The sequence below is a fragment of the Tasmannia lanceolata genome, unplaced genomic scaffold (genome assembly GCF_043159265.1).
Source record: "Tasmannia lanceolata isolate RefF3 unplaced genomic scaffold, GAP_Taslan_0.1 ptg000007l, whole genome shotgun sequence".
NCBI lineage: Eukaryota > Viridiplantae > Streptophyta > Magnoliopsida > Canellales > Winteraceae > Tasmannia > Tasmannia lanceolata.
In genome coordinates, this window is record NW_027518684.1 from 19,067,199 (window position 1) to 19,085,026 (window position 17,828).

The 17,828-nt window shown below is 39.8% G+C and overlaps 1 protein-coding gene across 1 annotated transcript; it reads left to right on the plus strand.

Moving 5' to 3' along the window:
• Positions 1–851: 851 nt before the first annotated feature.
• LOC143882204 (short-chain dehydrogenase/reductase 2b-like) lies at positions 852–4,931 on the plus strand. Its single transcript, XM_077385667.1, has 5 exons — positions 852–1,013; positions 1,121–1,364; positions 3,624–3,698; positions 3,963–4,145; positions 4,335–4,931. The coding sequence occupies exons 1-5, from the start codon at positions 976–978 to the stop codon at positions 4,710–4,712; spliced, it is 918 nt and encodes a 305-aa protein (XP_077241782.1). The 5' UTR covers positions 852–975; the 3' UTR covers positions 4,713–4,931.
• The last annotated feature ends 12,897 nt before the right edge of the window (positions 4,932–17,828 follow it).

Here is a 17,828-nt window from a genome sequence, read left to right on the forward strand (position 1 = left end):
TTTTGGACTCAAAATCGATTCTAAACATCCAAAAACGAATATGGCCTTAGAAGCATGGTTTTGAATTTCGACCGAAGTCCGAAATTTCGGTGGAGACCGACACCGAAATCACCCAAAACCGAAACGGTCATTTATTTTGGCCGAAATTTCGGTTTTTCCTAAATTTGACCCAAAAAATCTGTTTTTTTAAATATTAATTTAATATTTCGACCGAAATTTCGAAATTTCAAGGTCCGAAACCGGTACTGAAACCGAAATTTTAAACCTTGCTTAGAAGTTTCTGTTCTTAATAAGGTTTTATTAGGAATTTGTACTTAATGTCAAGAAGCATTTTAGGGGTTTGCATTTTGAACAGCTTCACATTTGATTTAACTATATTGAGATGTTGGCCCCATTAATTTCTTTTGTTATTGACACTATCGTTATTTTATACTTGAATCATCATCTGTTATGATTCCCAGCAAGTTAGCAGGGGAGTTTAATATAAAAAGATGGGTGGCAGTATCAAACAAAGGGAATTCAGTGTAAATGTAATATGGGATCTGGAATTGCCTCTTAATCTTCCACCAATTTCAGCTTCTAGCTTTCTACCCATTTGTTGCACTTTGACTTCCAACACCTTTCAAGTTTCAACAGCTTAACAAAGAGAATTACAATACACATATACGGTCATTCCTAATGAGGGGCCACAACAAAATGATGATAACAATCCAAATTCAATTTCTGCTGCCCTTACCTTGTTCGTTTAGGATTTTGAGAATCGATTCTGAGTCCAAAACCGATTACTGGGTATAATTTTTGTCCAATAAACAGTTTTGGACTCAAAATCAATTCTAAAAATCCAAAAGAGAGAGCCTATGTAGATAAATTAAGAACCAGAAGACAACCACCCTGTTCAGTCAACAGCAAAAGCCTTTCTCCAGTTCTTCAACTAAACTTTCTCTGTTTCAAAATCAACATCCTTTGGCATCTGAAATGGAGGAAAAAATCATCTCCAATCCCATATCAAAAAGGTATTTTTCTTTTCATTGTTCTCATACACCCAACTGCTAAAAGAGACCCATTTCTTACAAACTCCCAAATCTGTAAAGTTAATTCCATATTTCCATTGTCCTTTCAGGTGTGCAATTGTTACAGGTGCTAATAAAGGAATTGGATTAGAGGTCTGTCATCAGTTGGCTTCTAATGGAATCAAAGTCATATTAACAGCTAGAGATGAGAAAAGGGGTATTGAAGCTTTGGCCAATCTAAAAGAATATGGACTTTGTGATGTGGTTTTTCATCAGCTTGATGTGAATGACCCTGTCTCTATTGCTTCACTAGCAACTTTCATCAAAACCCATTTTGGAAAGCTTGATATCCTGGTAAAGAACACAGCAATTTGGTTTAAAAAAAAAAAAAAAACTTACATCTCCTTTTTGTTCAATTTGTAGGGAAAAATAGAGATTACTTATTTTGGGAGAATTCTAGACTTCAAAAAATGTTTTTTTTTAATGATAGACTTCACAAAGTGTTCAGAAGTTATATTGGCAAATTTCGTTACAATTATATAAGTAAGCTTCACTAGCAACTTTCATTAAAACCCATTTTGGCAAGCTTGATATTCTGCTAAAGAAACACTTCAATTTGGTATCTTTTTTGTTCATTCTGTTGCGAAAAATAGAGACAACTTATTTTGGGAGAATTCTAGAGTTTAAAAATGTTTTTGGCTTTTTGCACAATCAACCCATTTTGAGAGGAGCTCCTTCCCCTCATGGATAAAAAATTTGGCATTAAATATATGCCCTTTGGGATAGTTTGCTTAAGGGATTGTTAGAATTAAGTTAGATTAGTATGTGAGATTTGATTAAGGTGCTAGATTAAGCAACTAGGCTATATTGGGTAATTAGGTTAGATTAGTATGTTTCTATCTCTATCTCTTAATTTCCACAAATATCAAGGCTTGTCTTTCTATGTTTATCCTTTCAGTGTTCTATATAAACACACATTAGGTTCATTGTAATTTAAGCAAGATTAGTGCAATTCTCCTAATTTTATCAGGGATCCCACTGGATCATTGGAAATGGCCAAGTGTGGATCTGTGGTTTGATAAATGGCTTACTAGCACCCCCATGGCAGATCTCATCGCTTCTGTCCCTCTTCCTCAACCTACGCTGGTTTGCTCAATCATAGAGTTCATTAGACTGTCTGTTGGTCGACTAAGCTTCTTTTTTTTTTTTGAATGGCAAGGTATCATTAATAGATAGAGGTGAATGCACAAAGCCGAACGAGAAGGTCAGCGAAAAGAGAGAGAGAGAGAGAGAGAGAGAGAGAGAGAGAGAGAGAGAGAGAGAGAGAGAGAGAGAGAGAGAGAGAGAGAACCAAAGAGGAGAAAATACTGAGATGTGTGTGTGTGTGTGTGTGTGTTTTGGAATCGTAGAAAATACAAAGATGTTATCTAAACAAGATCCTCATGGGGTCCGCCTGTGAGTTTGCAGACCTTTTGACATGCTGAAAAACTATATTTGACCCTCCAATTCGATCCCTAATCTCATCAATGCAACAAGTGAATCTCCAATTCGATCTCTATTGTCATCAATCCAATAAGCTTACTGGTGGAGTAAAGCTTATTTGGAACAAACTTATTCTGACCAGGATTTCTTTCATCTTGTGGAGAGCTCTACTCAACTGCATACCAACAGATCTCATGCTCAAAGCTTATTGTTTCTCTCTTGCTTCTAGGTGTGGTTTTCGGAAGACTTGATTCTCAATCTCTTTGCAAACTAGTTTGCTACTTACAAATTCAACTGGCCTGGCAAATTCTTTATTTTTTCAACTCTCTGCACCTTGGCTGGCCTGATTTGGAATGTGGGATTAGACGCTGAATTTCATGGTCCAGGCCTCTCAAGAAAATAAAAACTTCTCTTTGTTATAAGATTGGATCAGTGAGCCAGTGTTTTTGTCTCTCTTGATTGTTGTATCTTATTTTCTCTTTGTTATATTGTTCATTTAACAAAAAGAATAGAGGATTGCACTATGTTTAACTCCCATCCTATCATCCACATGGACCCCACCTCAGTTGATATGGGCTATCCACATAGTGAACCCCACCTCAGATTGCCCATGGCTTCAAAATGACTATGATGGGGCGATCTTGACCATCCAAATATGAGCCTGAAAATAGATGCTAAAAAGCATATAGGCAAAAAAAATTTACATTCAATGGATGAAGATCTACTGATTAGATAGTTAATGTCATTTCATCAAAGCGGTTTTTTGAGCCATGGAGAGACCAAAGGGGCTGATAAGTGGGTTGTCCAAATTGACGACTGGATTATTGTTTATGGTAAGATAGTGTTGCATCATATTATAATGCACACATATTATTGCATTGGATTGTTCCTAATATCTGAAATGCACTACAACATGAAATATCTTATGGTGTGGTACTCAATTTCCATTGGTGGAAAATATACATTGGCAATTGGGCACTTTAATCAGTTCTGTGAAATAAGACAGAACAAAGAAGTATATATCAGGGAGTTAAGAGTTATCCACATAACTTGATAAAATCTCAAGGCCTTTTCGATTTGTGTGCTGGTTCTGACATGGTTTTTTTTTTTCACCAAAAAAAATCATTGCAGGTAAACAATGCAGGGGTCGGTGGAGTTATAGTAGACTGTGAGGGTTTAAGAGCCTTGAAACTTGGGGAGGGTGAGGTAATTCACTAATCTATATTTCAGTTCAAATATAGTAGCCATAATAAAAAATATCAAATGTAGCATTTTTTATTCTGATCTAGGTAGATAAAAAAACCTGATAAGTTGCTAAATACATCTTGTTATCCAGGTATTTTCCAACTACACCTGATATACGATGTTATTAAATATGCATGATTGTTGAATATATGAGAAGAAATCACTTCTGCCTCAAACATAGCCATTTCTCGTAGTTGTAATAACTTGAATTTTTTTCTCATGCAGATGGAAGGTGAGAAAGCTTCCTTGTTAAAGGAAGTAATACAGCAGAATTATGAGAAGGCAGAAGAATGTCTAGAAACAAACTATTATGGCTGCAGAAGAGTAACTGAGGCACTTATCCCCCTTCTTCAGTTATCCAATTCACCTAGGATTGTGAATGTTTCCTCCAACATGGGTCAACTAAAGGTAATGAACCCACCACTCAAAACAAAAAAACTAGATACAGATAACCATGTAAAAGCAATTAATTAGATAGAGCACTATTTAAAAACTCTGCAAGTCAATCATTGACTCTTGAGTTAACCATTTCTTTGTTTTATTTGAGTAAATGGAAGGAAATTTTATTGTGTTTTTTTTTTCATACTATTGTTTCAGTTCATCTCTAATGAAAGGGCTAGAGAAGTGCTGGGTGATATCGATAACCTAGCAGAAGTGAGAGTGGATGAAGTGTTGGAATGCTTTCTGAAGGATTTCAAAGAGGATTTGTTGGAAGTCAATGGGTGGCCTAGAACTTTATCTGCATATTCAGTCTCCAAAGCAGCTCTCAATGCCTATTCTAGGATTATAGCCAAGAGACTACCCACTTTCTGCATAAGTTGTGTGAGTCCTGGTTTTGTCAAAACAGACATGAATTGTAATACTGGGATCATGACTGTTGAAGAAGGTGCTAAGAGTCCTGTGATGCTGGCATTGCTTCCTCATGGTTGCCCTTCTGGCCTTTTCTATGATCAGATGGAAATATCAGTCTTTTGATTGAAAATAGATTCCAAGTTCTCATATAATGAAGAGACAAGTTTTCATTCAGTTAGCTGTTGCTGTTCTTCACTTTGGGAGATGTTTTGTTCTTCCAATACATGCATTTCTGTTCTTGAATTGTTTAAACCAGAGTTTGAAAAACTAGAATTTCACTCATGCTTCCTCAATTTATGATGCTAAAAGATGTAGAGATTGAAAGTCTCTTAATTGTTCCTAGCCCACTTTGCACCTTAGCAAATTTTTAATGATGTGTCCCATATTTCTCAGCATTGTCACAAGTATCTTCAATTTTATTTTATTTTCAAAATATTGCTATTTTATCACAATATTTTGATAAAACGACAAAATCATGTTCTAGATTTTAAAAAATACGTAATATTTTTATTTTTATCATTTACCGTGATATTTTTTGTTATATCCTATACGTAACCATGTTTCTTTCCATTTTCATTTTGTTCTTTCCAGGAATTTTTCTTCTTGGAAAACCTTTTCCTCAAGGAATTTAGCTTTCATTCTTAATTGCAGAGGCTTGCCATTTTACCCTTGATGGGCTGGGGGGGGGGGGGGGTGGGGTTGGTGGATGGGGCGGCATCTCTACCGAAACCTATACATTAGGGTGGGGTCCACCATTCTACTCATATTTTGAGGTGTTGTAAAAGTAGAAACTAGAATAAAAGAAATGAAATCTTCCCAATCCTTCTAACGATTTTAGCTACTTGCCAATTTTTAAATGACAACCAAGTAAAAAGGCAAGAGATACCTTGTTGGGTAATTTATAATTGGCAATAGCTAAATTCACTCCGGTTTATTTTGGAAAATTCCTAATTTCCATGAGCTCTTAAATGGGAAATTTCTAATTGATTTAGGAAGCATTTCTAAACTAAAATTTGGAAACATGCTAAACCTAATTAGAAACTTTTCCAAAATTGAAACCTTGGCAAGAATCGACGAGGACCGTTGATCTGGCAAGATGAAGTAGAGCTGGCAAGAAGTGACCCGGACCCGCAGGTTGACCCGGCCCGCCCGTATTTTTCGTGTCCTGGTCACTCATTTGTGACCCATTTGAAAACGACCCGCAAGTCCACCCGGCCCGTAAAACTGGGCCGGTCTATGTGGACCCACGGGTGCCCGTAGAGAAGTGAAACAACATTTTATTTTGGCTTTTTCCCCATAGTTTCATATTTTCAAGCATTTTTTGGAAGTTTTTCTATAATTTTTCTATAGAAGCACCTTCCTTCGGTATTTTTTTCCGTAGTTTTTCTTATTTGATCAATTTTTCCTGTAATTTTTCTCCAAAACTTATTATTACTAGTCACCTTGCAAAAATGTACTTCTCCCATCCTTTTCAGTTTTCACCACGTCATTGAATAAGACAAATCTGAAAAAAGTCAACATAAATGGCTATCATCACACGATCATATGCAATTGCAAAGGATGGGTGCGAAGTAGCCTTTGGCGAAGGTGGCTAGCAAATCCCTATAAAAACAACAAAAATCTTAAAAAAACAGAAAAAAGAAAAATTCATTAAAAAAAAGGGTGACCCGTGAGTCCACCCGGCCCATACGGGTGGGGTCCGGGTCCACACTTACTGACCAGTTTTTTACCCGGCTCATTTGACCCGTACGGGTCGGGTCAAACCCGGCCCGGCCCACCCGTTTGCCAGGTCTAATCAGAAGGTAAGGGCAAAAATAAAATTTAGAGAAACTTTGGATTACACGCGCAGTTGGCCGGACGTGAGTGGTATAGGCAAAAGCCCACTGGGTCGACTTGGTGCCTCATGCGCATAATCCCTCCTTTCTCCTCTTCTTATTCACAAGGCTAAAGAAGAGGATAGCTTTATAAGCCCACAAACCTTTCCTCCACTTCTAATACGGGAATAATCTCTTTTATGAACCAAGAGAGAAAACTCATATTTCAAACAAATGTGGCCGTTTTGTAGATAAAATAAAATTTTAGAAATACAAAAGAATATTCCCAAGAAATTCGTCGATTTCTTCCGGAAGCAGATGATTATTCATCTGCTTCTCACGGGCATTTCTTTAGCTATCATAGAAACTAGCTAAGTTATAGTAGCCAGATTCCTTTCTTTTATGTTTTGTTTCCATGTAGCACAAGTGGTGGACATGCACTTGTTTATTTTGTCGTTTAGTTAATGCCAATTATAAATTACCCAACAAGTTATCTCTTGCCTGTTTACTTGGTTGCTATTTAAAAATTGGCAAGTAGCTTAAAATCGATAGAAGGATTGGGAAGATTTCATTTCTTTTATTCTAGTTTCTACTCTTTTTTTTGAAAAGGTAGTTTCTACTTTTACATAGTTGAAAATAAGAAATTTCTTTGTTTAGCTATTACAATATAGACATTTCTTTAGCTACCATAGAAACTAGCTAAGTTATATTAGCTAGATTCCTTCCTTTTATGTTATGTTTCCATGTAGCACAAGTGGTGGACAGACACTTGTTTATTTTGTCTTTATTTTCTATTTACAATTACAATTGTAATAGGAACCAATTCATATATATATATATATATATATATATATATATATATATATATATATATATATAAGAATGTAATAGAAAAGGAATGGGTTTTTAACAATTAAAGTATTGAATGAAAAGTGTTCTTTTCTTGTGGAGAAAATGTGTTTTTTACACTTCTGTAGACACCCCATTTTGACCGAACCCTAATAGAGTCGTTAGGGTAGAAACCCTATTAAACTAGTGTTTTAATGTCCCAAATTTGTTCCTAAAATAGGTTAGGGTCTCATTTAGGTCCCCGTAAATTTTCGTCCGAATCCGTCGCGGTTTGCCTAGCAAACGGACGATGTTTGTAGAGTAGTGTAGTGTAGGATTAAGGGTGGCGATTCAGCCAGGAGCGGGGGTGTGCAGGAATTTAGGAAACCAGTTCAAATTTTCTATAAGGGGTTGTCCAGGCAGAAGCAGGGGTATGCGGATTAGTGTGTAGCATAATTAGGGGGTGTTTTATCCTGAAGCAGGGCAATTTCGTAATTTGCAAAGATGCTTTTCTTCCCCTCCAAGTCACCATTAAGGCCTAAGCTAGGTTAGTGAGAACTTTAGGACTAGGATTAGCCAGAGGGGAATCCTATGTAGATTAGGCTTCCTTTGATCCCAGCCCTTAAACAAAAGCTGATTTGAAGGGCTAGGATCAAGGGGAGGGAGATATTTTCCATAAAATTTTCCCCCTCCGCCATTGCCCGAGACCCCCCTCTGTAGGTTAGGAAATGTATAAAATGCATTGATTGGAGGCTGTCCAAAGGAGAGGAAGGGGGGGGGCAGAATATATCATCTTTTATGGACCATTTCTTTCCTGGGCCCCCCCTGTTGAGAAAGGAGTAGTCATAAATATGTATAGAGGAGGGTTGTCCTGGGGGAAAAAGGGTCGAATTTATTATCACCCTATATAATCATCTAATGAATTAGGGTTGAAGAGGATTTTCTGTTTTCTCGTTCGAAGCAAAAAAAAAAAGAAAACCAGTGAGAGAGGGAAAACACAGAGAGGAAAAGAGAGAGGGAGGAGGAAGAAGAAGGAGGAAACCACCTCCATACCGATTTCCCCTAACATCCAAACCCACCTCTGGCCACCATTCTTTTCTTCTTCTTCTTCGTTTCCTTCAAAACCCACCACCTTCTCCAATCCGGCAAGACCATCTTCCCCGGCCATTTCCCATCTCCGGTAAGTAATCGGAATTCGAGCTCCACCACCATCTCTCCATAATCCCTTCTCGGCCGTACCACCTCCATACCACCATCTTCTTCCTCTTTCGTTTTATTCCATTTATCCTTTTCTTCTAAAAACCCAGGACCCAAACCCACTTCCATTGATTCCGGCAATCTTGCCGGAATCCGACCAAAAACCATCTTCTCCACCATTTTCTAACCCAGAACCCCCGTCAACCCTCCTCCATTAAACCTGAAAGTTGTAACCCCATTTAATCCGGCTTCATCCCCGTTCTCTCCTCCGGCCGGTACCCATATTCTCCGGTCAATACCCCATCTCCGACCACCCCTACTCCCATTTTGCCACCATCGCAGCCCCACTTCGCCTCATCACTACCCATCTCCTATTCTCTGCTTAACCCGTTCCAAAACCCGTTTCATTTCTGTGTCAAACCCATCTAGATTCCCCACAGCCAAACCTCCGTCACCACCACCATCCCCTTCATTTTCACAAACCCCATTTCCTAGCCACCGCCCCATCTGCAACCGTCAGTCCATTTCTACCAAATCCATTTCAAAACCCCCTTCATCATCTTCAACCCCATCTTCTCCTCAAATCTTGGCAAATCCTCATCCAAAATTGGATCTGTAAAAGGGGGATTTTGATAGGATCTTGATGTTTTAGAGCAAGCTGTGAAGAAGCTATGCGAATCTGAAGGGTGGCAATTATCAATTTTTTTCTTTTTAGAAGTTCTGTTCTGGAAAAGGTAAGCCCTTCTTCTCGATTTGGTATTGAATGCTGAGCCTGCTTTTTTAGACAGTTTTCTGAAATTGAATTTGTGTCGTTTTCTTTTAAGAGTTTTGGTAGTTTACGATGTGTCTCGAATATATGTTTTGCTCGAGTGTGAATTTCTGTGATGTAAGTGAATGCATTTAAGTTCTGTGTGGAATCCTTTCTTAATAATCCAATGTTTAAAATAAAAACTTGATATCTGTAGTCAGGATTTGATGAGTTCATGATTTTTGAGAAAAGTTATGTGAAGATTATAATTTTTGGAATGATACAGAATGATTAGCAGGAAGATATCTGTGTATCTATATTCATTGGGTGTGCTAGTTTAGTTTGTTTCCTTTCTCTTCCTCCAATAATCATGCTTGTTTGGTATGTCCATTTGTTCATTTAGTGTATAACTAGTTAACTGTGTTGAGGCAAGGCGCTTATGTGCCCTGGTAGGTGGTCTATTTATGCATCTGTATATGTGAGCTTGTAAGTGTTGGTGCCTGTGCACGTTTCAATGGATCCTTGTGTCCTCAAGCGTGTAAGCTATTGTTTTGTGGGTGTATATGTGCATAGGTGGCTGTGTATGTGTGCACGTATATATATATATATATATATATATATATATATATATATATATATATATATATATATATATATATGTGTGTGTGTGTGTGTGTGTGTGTGGGTGTGTGTGTGTGTGTGGAGTTGTGTCCATTGCAGTTGTGTGTCCATATGTGAAGATGTAGGTGTATGGGTATGAGGACTTACTTTGGCTACCATGAAAAATGAAATGAGTGAGTATAATTTGATAGTGTGGTCATCGTATTTCCTTTTAAAGAGATGTTCGGAAATTCCTGCTGAAATAAGCATGCCTTAATTGATCTTCGATTGTGCTTTATAAGGACAACTTCCCTACAACTTGGGTTATGCTCGTTCCGCTTTTCTTATTTGGCATTTCTTTTAGTTGGCCTACTGAAGGAAATGGGGTATTAAGGCATTTTAGAACTCAAATGATATTGCATTTTGAATCCCTTTCTAGCTTTTTCCTTGTGAATTTTTGTTTTTCATCTAGGAGTTTTAAATGACTTGGAGTTTTGTCTCATCTTTTAGGTTGAAATCTGAGAGCATGTTGTGAATAATGTTCTTTTAAATTTACCAATTCATTGGGCTGTTTGTAGAAAAGTTGGAGGGTAGCTTAGACCCTGTGTAGTGTTATGGATTAAAGAGGAATGGAATATTAATGAAAGGAGTCAAACATATTTGTGTGCATGAAGGTTAGAAATATCGATAATTGTGCTACATATGTTGAGTTTTCCAGCTAATGACAGCAGGTATAAGGTTACTTGTTGTTATCCGTGTGTTAAGGTAGCTTGCATTTCTAACTGCAAGAGTGGAAGAATCTACTAGATGTTATTTTTCTTATACCCTGATTAGCAAAATCGAGTTTTAACCGATGTAACCTTTTAGTTATAATATCATTTATCGGGTTTTCTTCCTGGGCTGATTCTTGGGGGATGTTTCTTCCTAGGCTGATCCTTAGGAGACTCGCTCAATCCAAGTAGCGCTCCCCTCCTTTGTTTAGTAGGCCTACTCAACCTTTTGGATTTCTTTTAACCATTTTTTTTTATAAAAAGAGCCCTTCTCTGGGCAATGATAAGGTTACTTGGAGCCCGTCTTTATGTTTTATGGCTCACCGCTTCACACTTGGATCTGCACAAGTTGATGTCCCATGTATGCACTGAAATTTTTAATAAATTGGAATTATCATAATCTTTTGATATTTTTTATATATATTCTTCTCTTGTACTAATCTTTGAGTTAGGTTTTGAAGATGATAATAAATGGACTGCTCAGGTAAGACTCTCTTGAGGTTCATAAACTTGTCTTTTATTTAAATAAATTGTTTTAGGAAAGAAGGAGATCAGATGACTACTCTATTCGATATTATCGACATGAGTACTGTCTGATCTCAAGGCGGTTTGTAGGAATATTATCATGTGTATTATGATATCAGATGATTACTTTAGCATCATCTGATTTCATCCCCATATTGGGGTGGTGTTTGTGGTTGGGCATAGAAGTGTTTGATATTGTTTTCTTTTACTTTATTAGGCTATCCAGCGGCTGGTCTGGACTAATTAATGTTGTTTATCATTTTATGATTGCTATAGATTGTGTATTTCTTCTATTGAAAATTCTTCTTTGCTTAGCACTTGATTTATTTTTATAGGAATAAAATGGAATTTGCGATTATCTGGTAGCCTTTTCTTCTCTTTTTGATAGACTAACACAGTCTTATGGATTTCTGTTAAATTTCTTTAGATACTAGAATCCCCTCTCATTGCGAGGGCGATGAAGGCGCTAGCCCAAGCCCATCCTTAGGGGACTTGCTCAGTCCGAGTAGCATACCCCTCCTTTGTATATAGGAGACTTGTCCAACCTCCTCTTTGTGTGTCGTTTGGTTTTGGGAGAACACCCTACTCGGCTTGGCAGCATACCCCTACCCTTATGGGTATTGGGTTGCACATTTGTTGCACCCTAGGGCTAGGTAGCTGTCCGGCCCGGCTGGGTGTTTCACCTTTGCCAAATATGCACAAGGTCTCTTATTCCTTTTAGACCCGCCCGGTCTCATTCTCTTGCTAAACCTCGTCCTTGTGTGTCGTTTGGTTTTGGGAGAACACCCTACTCGGCTTGGCAGCATACCCCTACCCTTATGGGTATTGGGTTGCACATTTGTTGCACCCTGCGGCTAGGTAGCTGTCCGGCCCGGCTGGGTGTTTCACCTTTGCCAAATATGCACAAGGTCTCTTATTCCTTTTAGACCCGCCCGGTCTCATTCTCTTGCTAAACCTCCTCTTTGTGCGTCGTTTGGTTTTGGGAGAACACCTTACTCGGCTTGGCAGCATACCCCTACCCTTATGGGTATTGGGTTGCACATTTGTTGCACCCTAGGGCTAGGTAGCTGTCCGGCCCGGTTGGGTGTTTTACCTTTGCCAAATATGCACAGGGTCTCTTATTCCTTTTTACGTCATTTGTGTCTCGGAGACAAGCCTTGTCTCCTGTAGAGAGTTTCTCCTTTAGGAGGCTTACCTAGCCTCATGTTAGAATAACCCTTCCTCCTGGCGAGTCTTTGACTCATTTTTACCCCTTTCTTGGTAGTGTTTTTAGTGAGTCTCTGACTCATTTGTGCTCTTCTCTTTTAGTGTGTTAGTTGGTAGTTCGCCTTTAGATTTGTTGTCATTCATCCTTGTTTGAGACTAACTCAGTCATATAGAGCCTTCCCTGCTTGGGATCTTAGATTGTTTTCTCTGTTCTTGGGGCACTATCTTTCTTGTTGTGGTTTGTCTCTTTGAGACGCCAGTTTCTTGTTGTGGATCGTCTCTTTGAGACCTTTGTTGCTTGTTTGGGGTTTCCCCTTTTTGCTTTAAGGCTTTGCCTTAGTTTATGGTATTACTTGCGTGTCCCCTTTAAGATTGAAAACATTTAAAGGTTTAGAGCATTGGAAAAGCTTTAAAATCCAAAAACATTAGAAATTTGAAACTCAAAAACATTTAAAAACTTTAAAAATATCAAAAACATTTGAAAATATAAGAAAACCTTAAAAAAATCTGAAGTGTTGAGTGTTTATTTTAGAAGCGTAGTTTGAGAGTTCGTTTCGAACTACGTTGGCTTGATCCTCTTCCGAGGTACGTAGCGCAGCTTGGGATCTTCATCCCAAGTCCAGCCAAACTTTGTAAATAAACCATTCAAACTCTTTAAAAAGGTACAAAAATATTTCATAAACCTGTTTTCGAAAAATCTTCCTCTAGAGTTAGGACTTTGTCCTAGATAGAGAGTTTTAGAGTTAGGTTTTTGTATTTGATTTGTTGTGTGCTTGTTTGTGATTGCTTTAGAGTTAGGGGTTTGTCCTAGAGTTATAGGAGCGCCTCCGTCCGGTCAGTTGGCGATTCACATCACCGATTGATGACTAGGTCTAAGATGCGTTAGTGATCCCATTGTTTTCCTTAGGGAATACAGCCTAGTTACACATAGGTTGTAGGAACCACCTGCATTAGCTTAGGGCTAACCTGCATTTAGCTAGGGCATATAGGGTGTCCTAAAATCTACAATTCACTGAAACCTAAATAATCGTTCATGAAGCTTTAATAACTAGTCTGGTCTTTTAGATCGAGTCTAGGATAGAGGTCTAGGTGTCTTAGGCATCATAGCTTAGAATAGGTGCGAAGAACTACGTTGCCTTGATTCTCGTGGAGGCGGGGATACGTAGGCTTCTTTGGATGAACATCAGACCATCCAAGGACTCGGGCTAAATCGTTTAGAGTCTTAGGATTTGTTGTGTCGTTATATTGTATATTTTGTTGTGTTTTCTTACTTTCTTGTGCAGACCTATACCTTTAGCTGTAGCATGTATGTGTTTGTTCACCAGAACTTAGACACCAGTTAGGCATGTCACTCATAACCTAGTTATCATAGGTGACATTTATTTCGATTCTTTTGTGTGTGCTTATTTTCATCTCCGAGACATGCATGATTAGATAGACGTTTTCTCGGAGATGCGTGTTCCCATTTCATATGATTTTCGCTTGAAATTCTTCAAGGTTAATAATAAATGGCATAAGAGACCAAGTGTTCGCACTCGGGCGAATTGGGGGCGCTCTTCGGACCTTCTCCATTCGTCATCAGGCACGGACCTTTTGTATCTCTGGTTATCCATTGCAAACAGAGCATTTGTTTTGGTTCCATGGCGTGTCCATGGATGGCGACTCTGAGTTATTTTTAGGTACATCTCGGTTTCGAGCCTTGGCTCCTGATCAGGATGTATCTCATTCGTTTTGTATCGCCACTCATGCTATGCTATGAGAGTGTCACCTATTTCGAGAGTTCCTTGGTAGAGCTCTCCTTCACATGTGGAGATCTTTGAGGATTGCAGGGGGACCTCGCGTCCCTCTCGGCACCCGTCCTCTCGGATCGGGGTTCACAGGCTGGCGACTCTGCTGGGGAATTCTTGAAATATTGCCTAACTCTATAAAATGCCATTTTTACTAACTTTGGAGAAATTTGAGCTAAAATCATTTTAAATGGGAATTCTATCGTTAGAATCCAGGGGCACCAGATAGGTGCGTAATTAAAACAAGGGATTCACACACTGCACATCATACATTGGCATATTCTTTATTTCTTTCATTGTTTTCATTATTGGCCTCAGGGAATAGATATGACGCGTACCAGACGGGTAATTATGACCTTGAGGGAACCGTTGTATCTATTTCCAAGCTATGCGCCGGAGCTGCAGCCGTAGACACTGGGTGTGCTGGTGTTCTACAGCAGCCGATGAGCGGTGAACATACTCTGTATAATGCTGGGTGTGCTGGCATTATACATCAAGGGTATGGTCATAAGCATAGTACCCAGCAGAAATGCCCGGGCCCTACCTTTATTTCATTATATTATGTATATATATATTAGCTGCTCCCTTTAGAGCCAAAATTAGGGAACCCTTGCTAGGACACTATATATATGTACTCATATAGGACGAACATGTGCGACCAGCATATGTGAGCCTAGGATAGAAGTTAGCCTACCCATGTAGTGTAGAAGGGTAAGTCACACCGTGATTACCCGCCGCGCTATCTAGTACACTCACAGACACTTTCGAGTCAAGGTTTTCTTGGCTTTGCTAGATCAGGTTAGGGCTGGTGCCCCTGGTTAGGGTGTATGTATATATGTACGTGCATGTATTATATCTATTCTTAGATTATGACCTGTCTCTTAGATTAGGTTTCTGTATCTATCGAGGTCGTGCATTCCTTCAGGCCTGATCGATGACCCTTACTCTTGCTCGGTTGTCAGCTAGATCATGATTTACCCTGTGATCTCTTATCGCATGGTCATTCCGGTCCTAGGTTCATGTTTGTGAGTTTTTCTGATCTATTATCATCAGGTGCAGTTTGTTCCTTCTTTCAGTTTTGGGTCTAGCCGACGGTTCTGTTCACCACCTTTCATGGCCATGGTCCAGTCCTTGATTCCTTATTGTCCTGATCGGTCTTTGTGCTAACCTGTTAGACCAGGGTCTGTCTGTCAATAGAATTTTCTGGTCTAACTATTAGCTACATAGTTTCATTCTCCAGTCTTCAAAATGGTTAATCATTTTCCCTGGTCTTTATCCTGATCATAGGCTATGGTCTGTCTTCTGAGTGTACACTTGTATTATTCCATCGTACGTCTTACTCACTCAGTCGATGTGCAGTTTTGCCATCTTCTTGTACATACCTTATTTGTCAAAGTCGGTCGTTCAGATCAGGCCCCCTTTTGCAGTAGGTGTTCCATGTCTGATTCATCCTATTTGCATTCCTTCGATGCAGTCGATAGTATCTCTTTTACGGTTGTTGGGGCTATATCTGTCATTTTGTCTTCAGATTGTACGAATCTCGTGTGCATACTCAGTTTTGTCGGTTGGTTAGATTAGAACCCTCTTTTCCAGTGAGGGATTCCTGGTCTAATCGATCATATATACAGTCTTTCAGAGTCACCTGATTAATGGTCCATACTCGTCACTCTCATGGCCATGGTCTATTTATTGCCCTTTGATCATGAGTTCATCTTGTTGTGTACACAGATCCATGTCATGATCCATGTCATATATGTATGTTGCCCTTCGACTATGTACCCATTCTTTTGATATGCCATAGATCCATGAGATGTGTAGATATTACTCATTGGGTTAGGTTTTGCTATTTGCATGCTCTGTCTTAGATGTGGTTGATGGCTTGTCCGCTGTCTCTGTGACCATAATCTATCATTATTGATCCTCTTGATCATACAGTTGTCAATATCCATCATCAGATTTGAGATCCAGTCTATGACCTACTTCTGTCATTTTGTGGCCATGGTCTACCTTTCTGATCTATTGATCATCCATGATTATTGATGAACAAAATCAGTGTCACCAGTCGTATCCTTCCCATGTGGTTGATCAAAATTATCCCTATTATTTCGTTATTCAAGGTTATCTTTACTCTCTTCTAATTTTATCCTATATGTGATTAGGTTGAATCATGTCGAACAAGGTGATGAGGGTTTGGATAGCTGAGTCAATTAGAGCTCTCCCGCGGGAGCGTGCAGAGTGGAGTATGGCCGACAGGTTCATCAGCACGTTTAATCATTTGAGCGCTGTAGACACCCCATTTTGACAGGGCCCTAAACCCGTGTATCTGAATGAAATCCCGGGGTCAGGCGTAAAATAAATGGAATTAATCTGAGCCTAACCCGATTGGCAGTTGAAAATCTCAACCCGAACTTCATGAATCAACCCAGGTCGCATCCCAACCCGTGTCTCGAGCTCGAGCCGGGCGTAGCTTAAAGAAATATAAAAGGGGGGGGGTCAATCATATCATTCTTCAAAATAAGGGTTTGGGCAAAGAGGAAATCAACCCATCCTTAAGGGTATTTTTGGATATTCGCATTGCTTGCTTGAGAAGCAATGATTATAAGCCATAGGATCAACAAAGAAAATGTGTGGGTAGGATGAGGGGAGAAAGAGATTTTCTAGGGTTTGTAAAGGCAATGGAGGAGATCAAGGGTGGAGATCATCTCAACAAAAAAAAAAAAAGAGGATGCCACATAGATGGCTAGGATTAGACTTAGGATAACCCTAAGTATAAAACAAAGGGGAGTTCTTGCATGGGGGGGGAGGGAGAACTCATCCATTTTCAAAAGAAAAAAAACAAAGAAAAAAAAAAAGAAAGAGAGGAGGAGCTGCTGCCACCACCACCTTCCTCCCTCTTCCTCCGGCCGAAATCCGGCAAAACCCACCACCACCTCCCTCTTCCTCCGGCCGAAATCCGGCAAAACCCACCACCACCTCCATCTTCCTCCTCCGTTCCTTTCTACCACCATCACCACCAACCTCAGCCAACAAACAACCATTAAAAAAAAAAAAAAAAAAAAAAGTCACCACCATCTTCTCCGGTGAGCTTGCCGGAATCCGGCAAGCCTATCTTGAGCCACCACCACCGGCCACCTTCTGCCACCCCCCCAACTCGTTTTCAATCTCCACCTCCACCTTCCCCTTTCACCCACAATCCCTACCTCCATCTCCCTCCCTACAAAACCCTCTGCCGAAACCCATTTTTTTTCCACCACCGCCGACCACCTCCGTCGTCTTATTTTTATTTCTCTCCACCAGCCACCACCACCTCCAGCCACCACCACCCACCACTTCGAAAATCCTCCCCCATCTCCACCCTCACCTCCCTCCAAACCAAAAACCCAAACCACCCTCCTCCACAGCCACCACATCAAAACCCATTTTTTTCCACCACCACCGACCACCTCCGTCGTCTTATTTTTATTTCTCTCCACCAGCCACCACCACCTCCAGCCACCACCACCCACCACTTCGAAAATCCTCCCCCATCTCCACCCTCACCTCCCTCCAAACCCAAAACCCAAACCACCCTCCTCCACAGCCACCACATCAAAACCCATTTTTTTTTAAAAAACAAAAAAAAACAAAAAAACCTCCACCGAACCACCACCCTCTCCAAACCCATTTCGCCAACACCTCTGCAACTACACCTCCACCATCACCCACCTCCACAGCCGCCCATCCTCCTCCACCGAGCCGCCACCCCCATTAAACCCTCCTCTCTT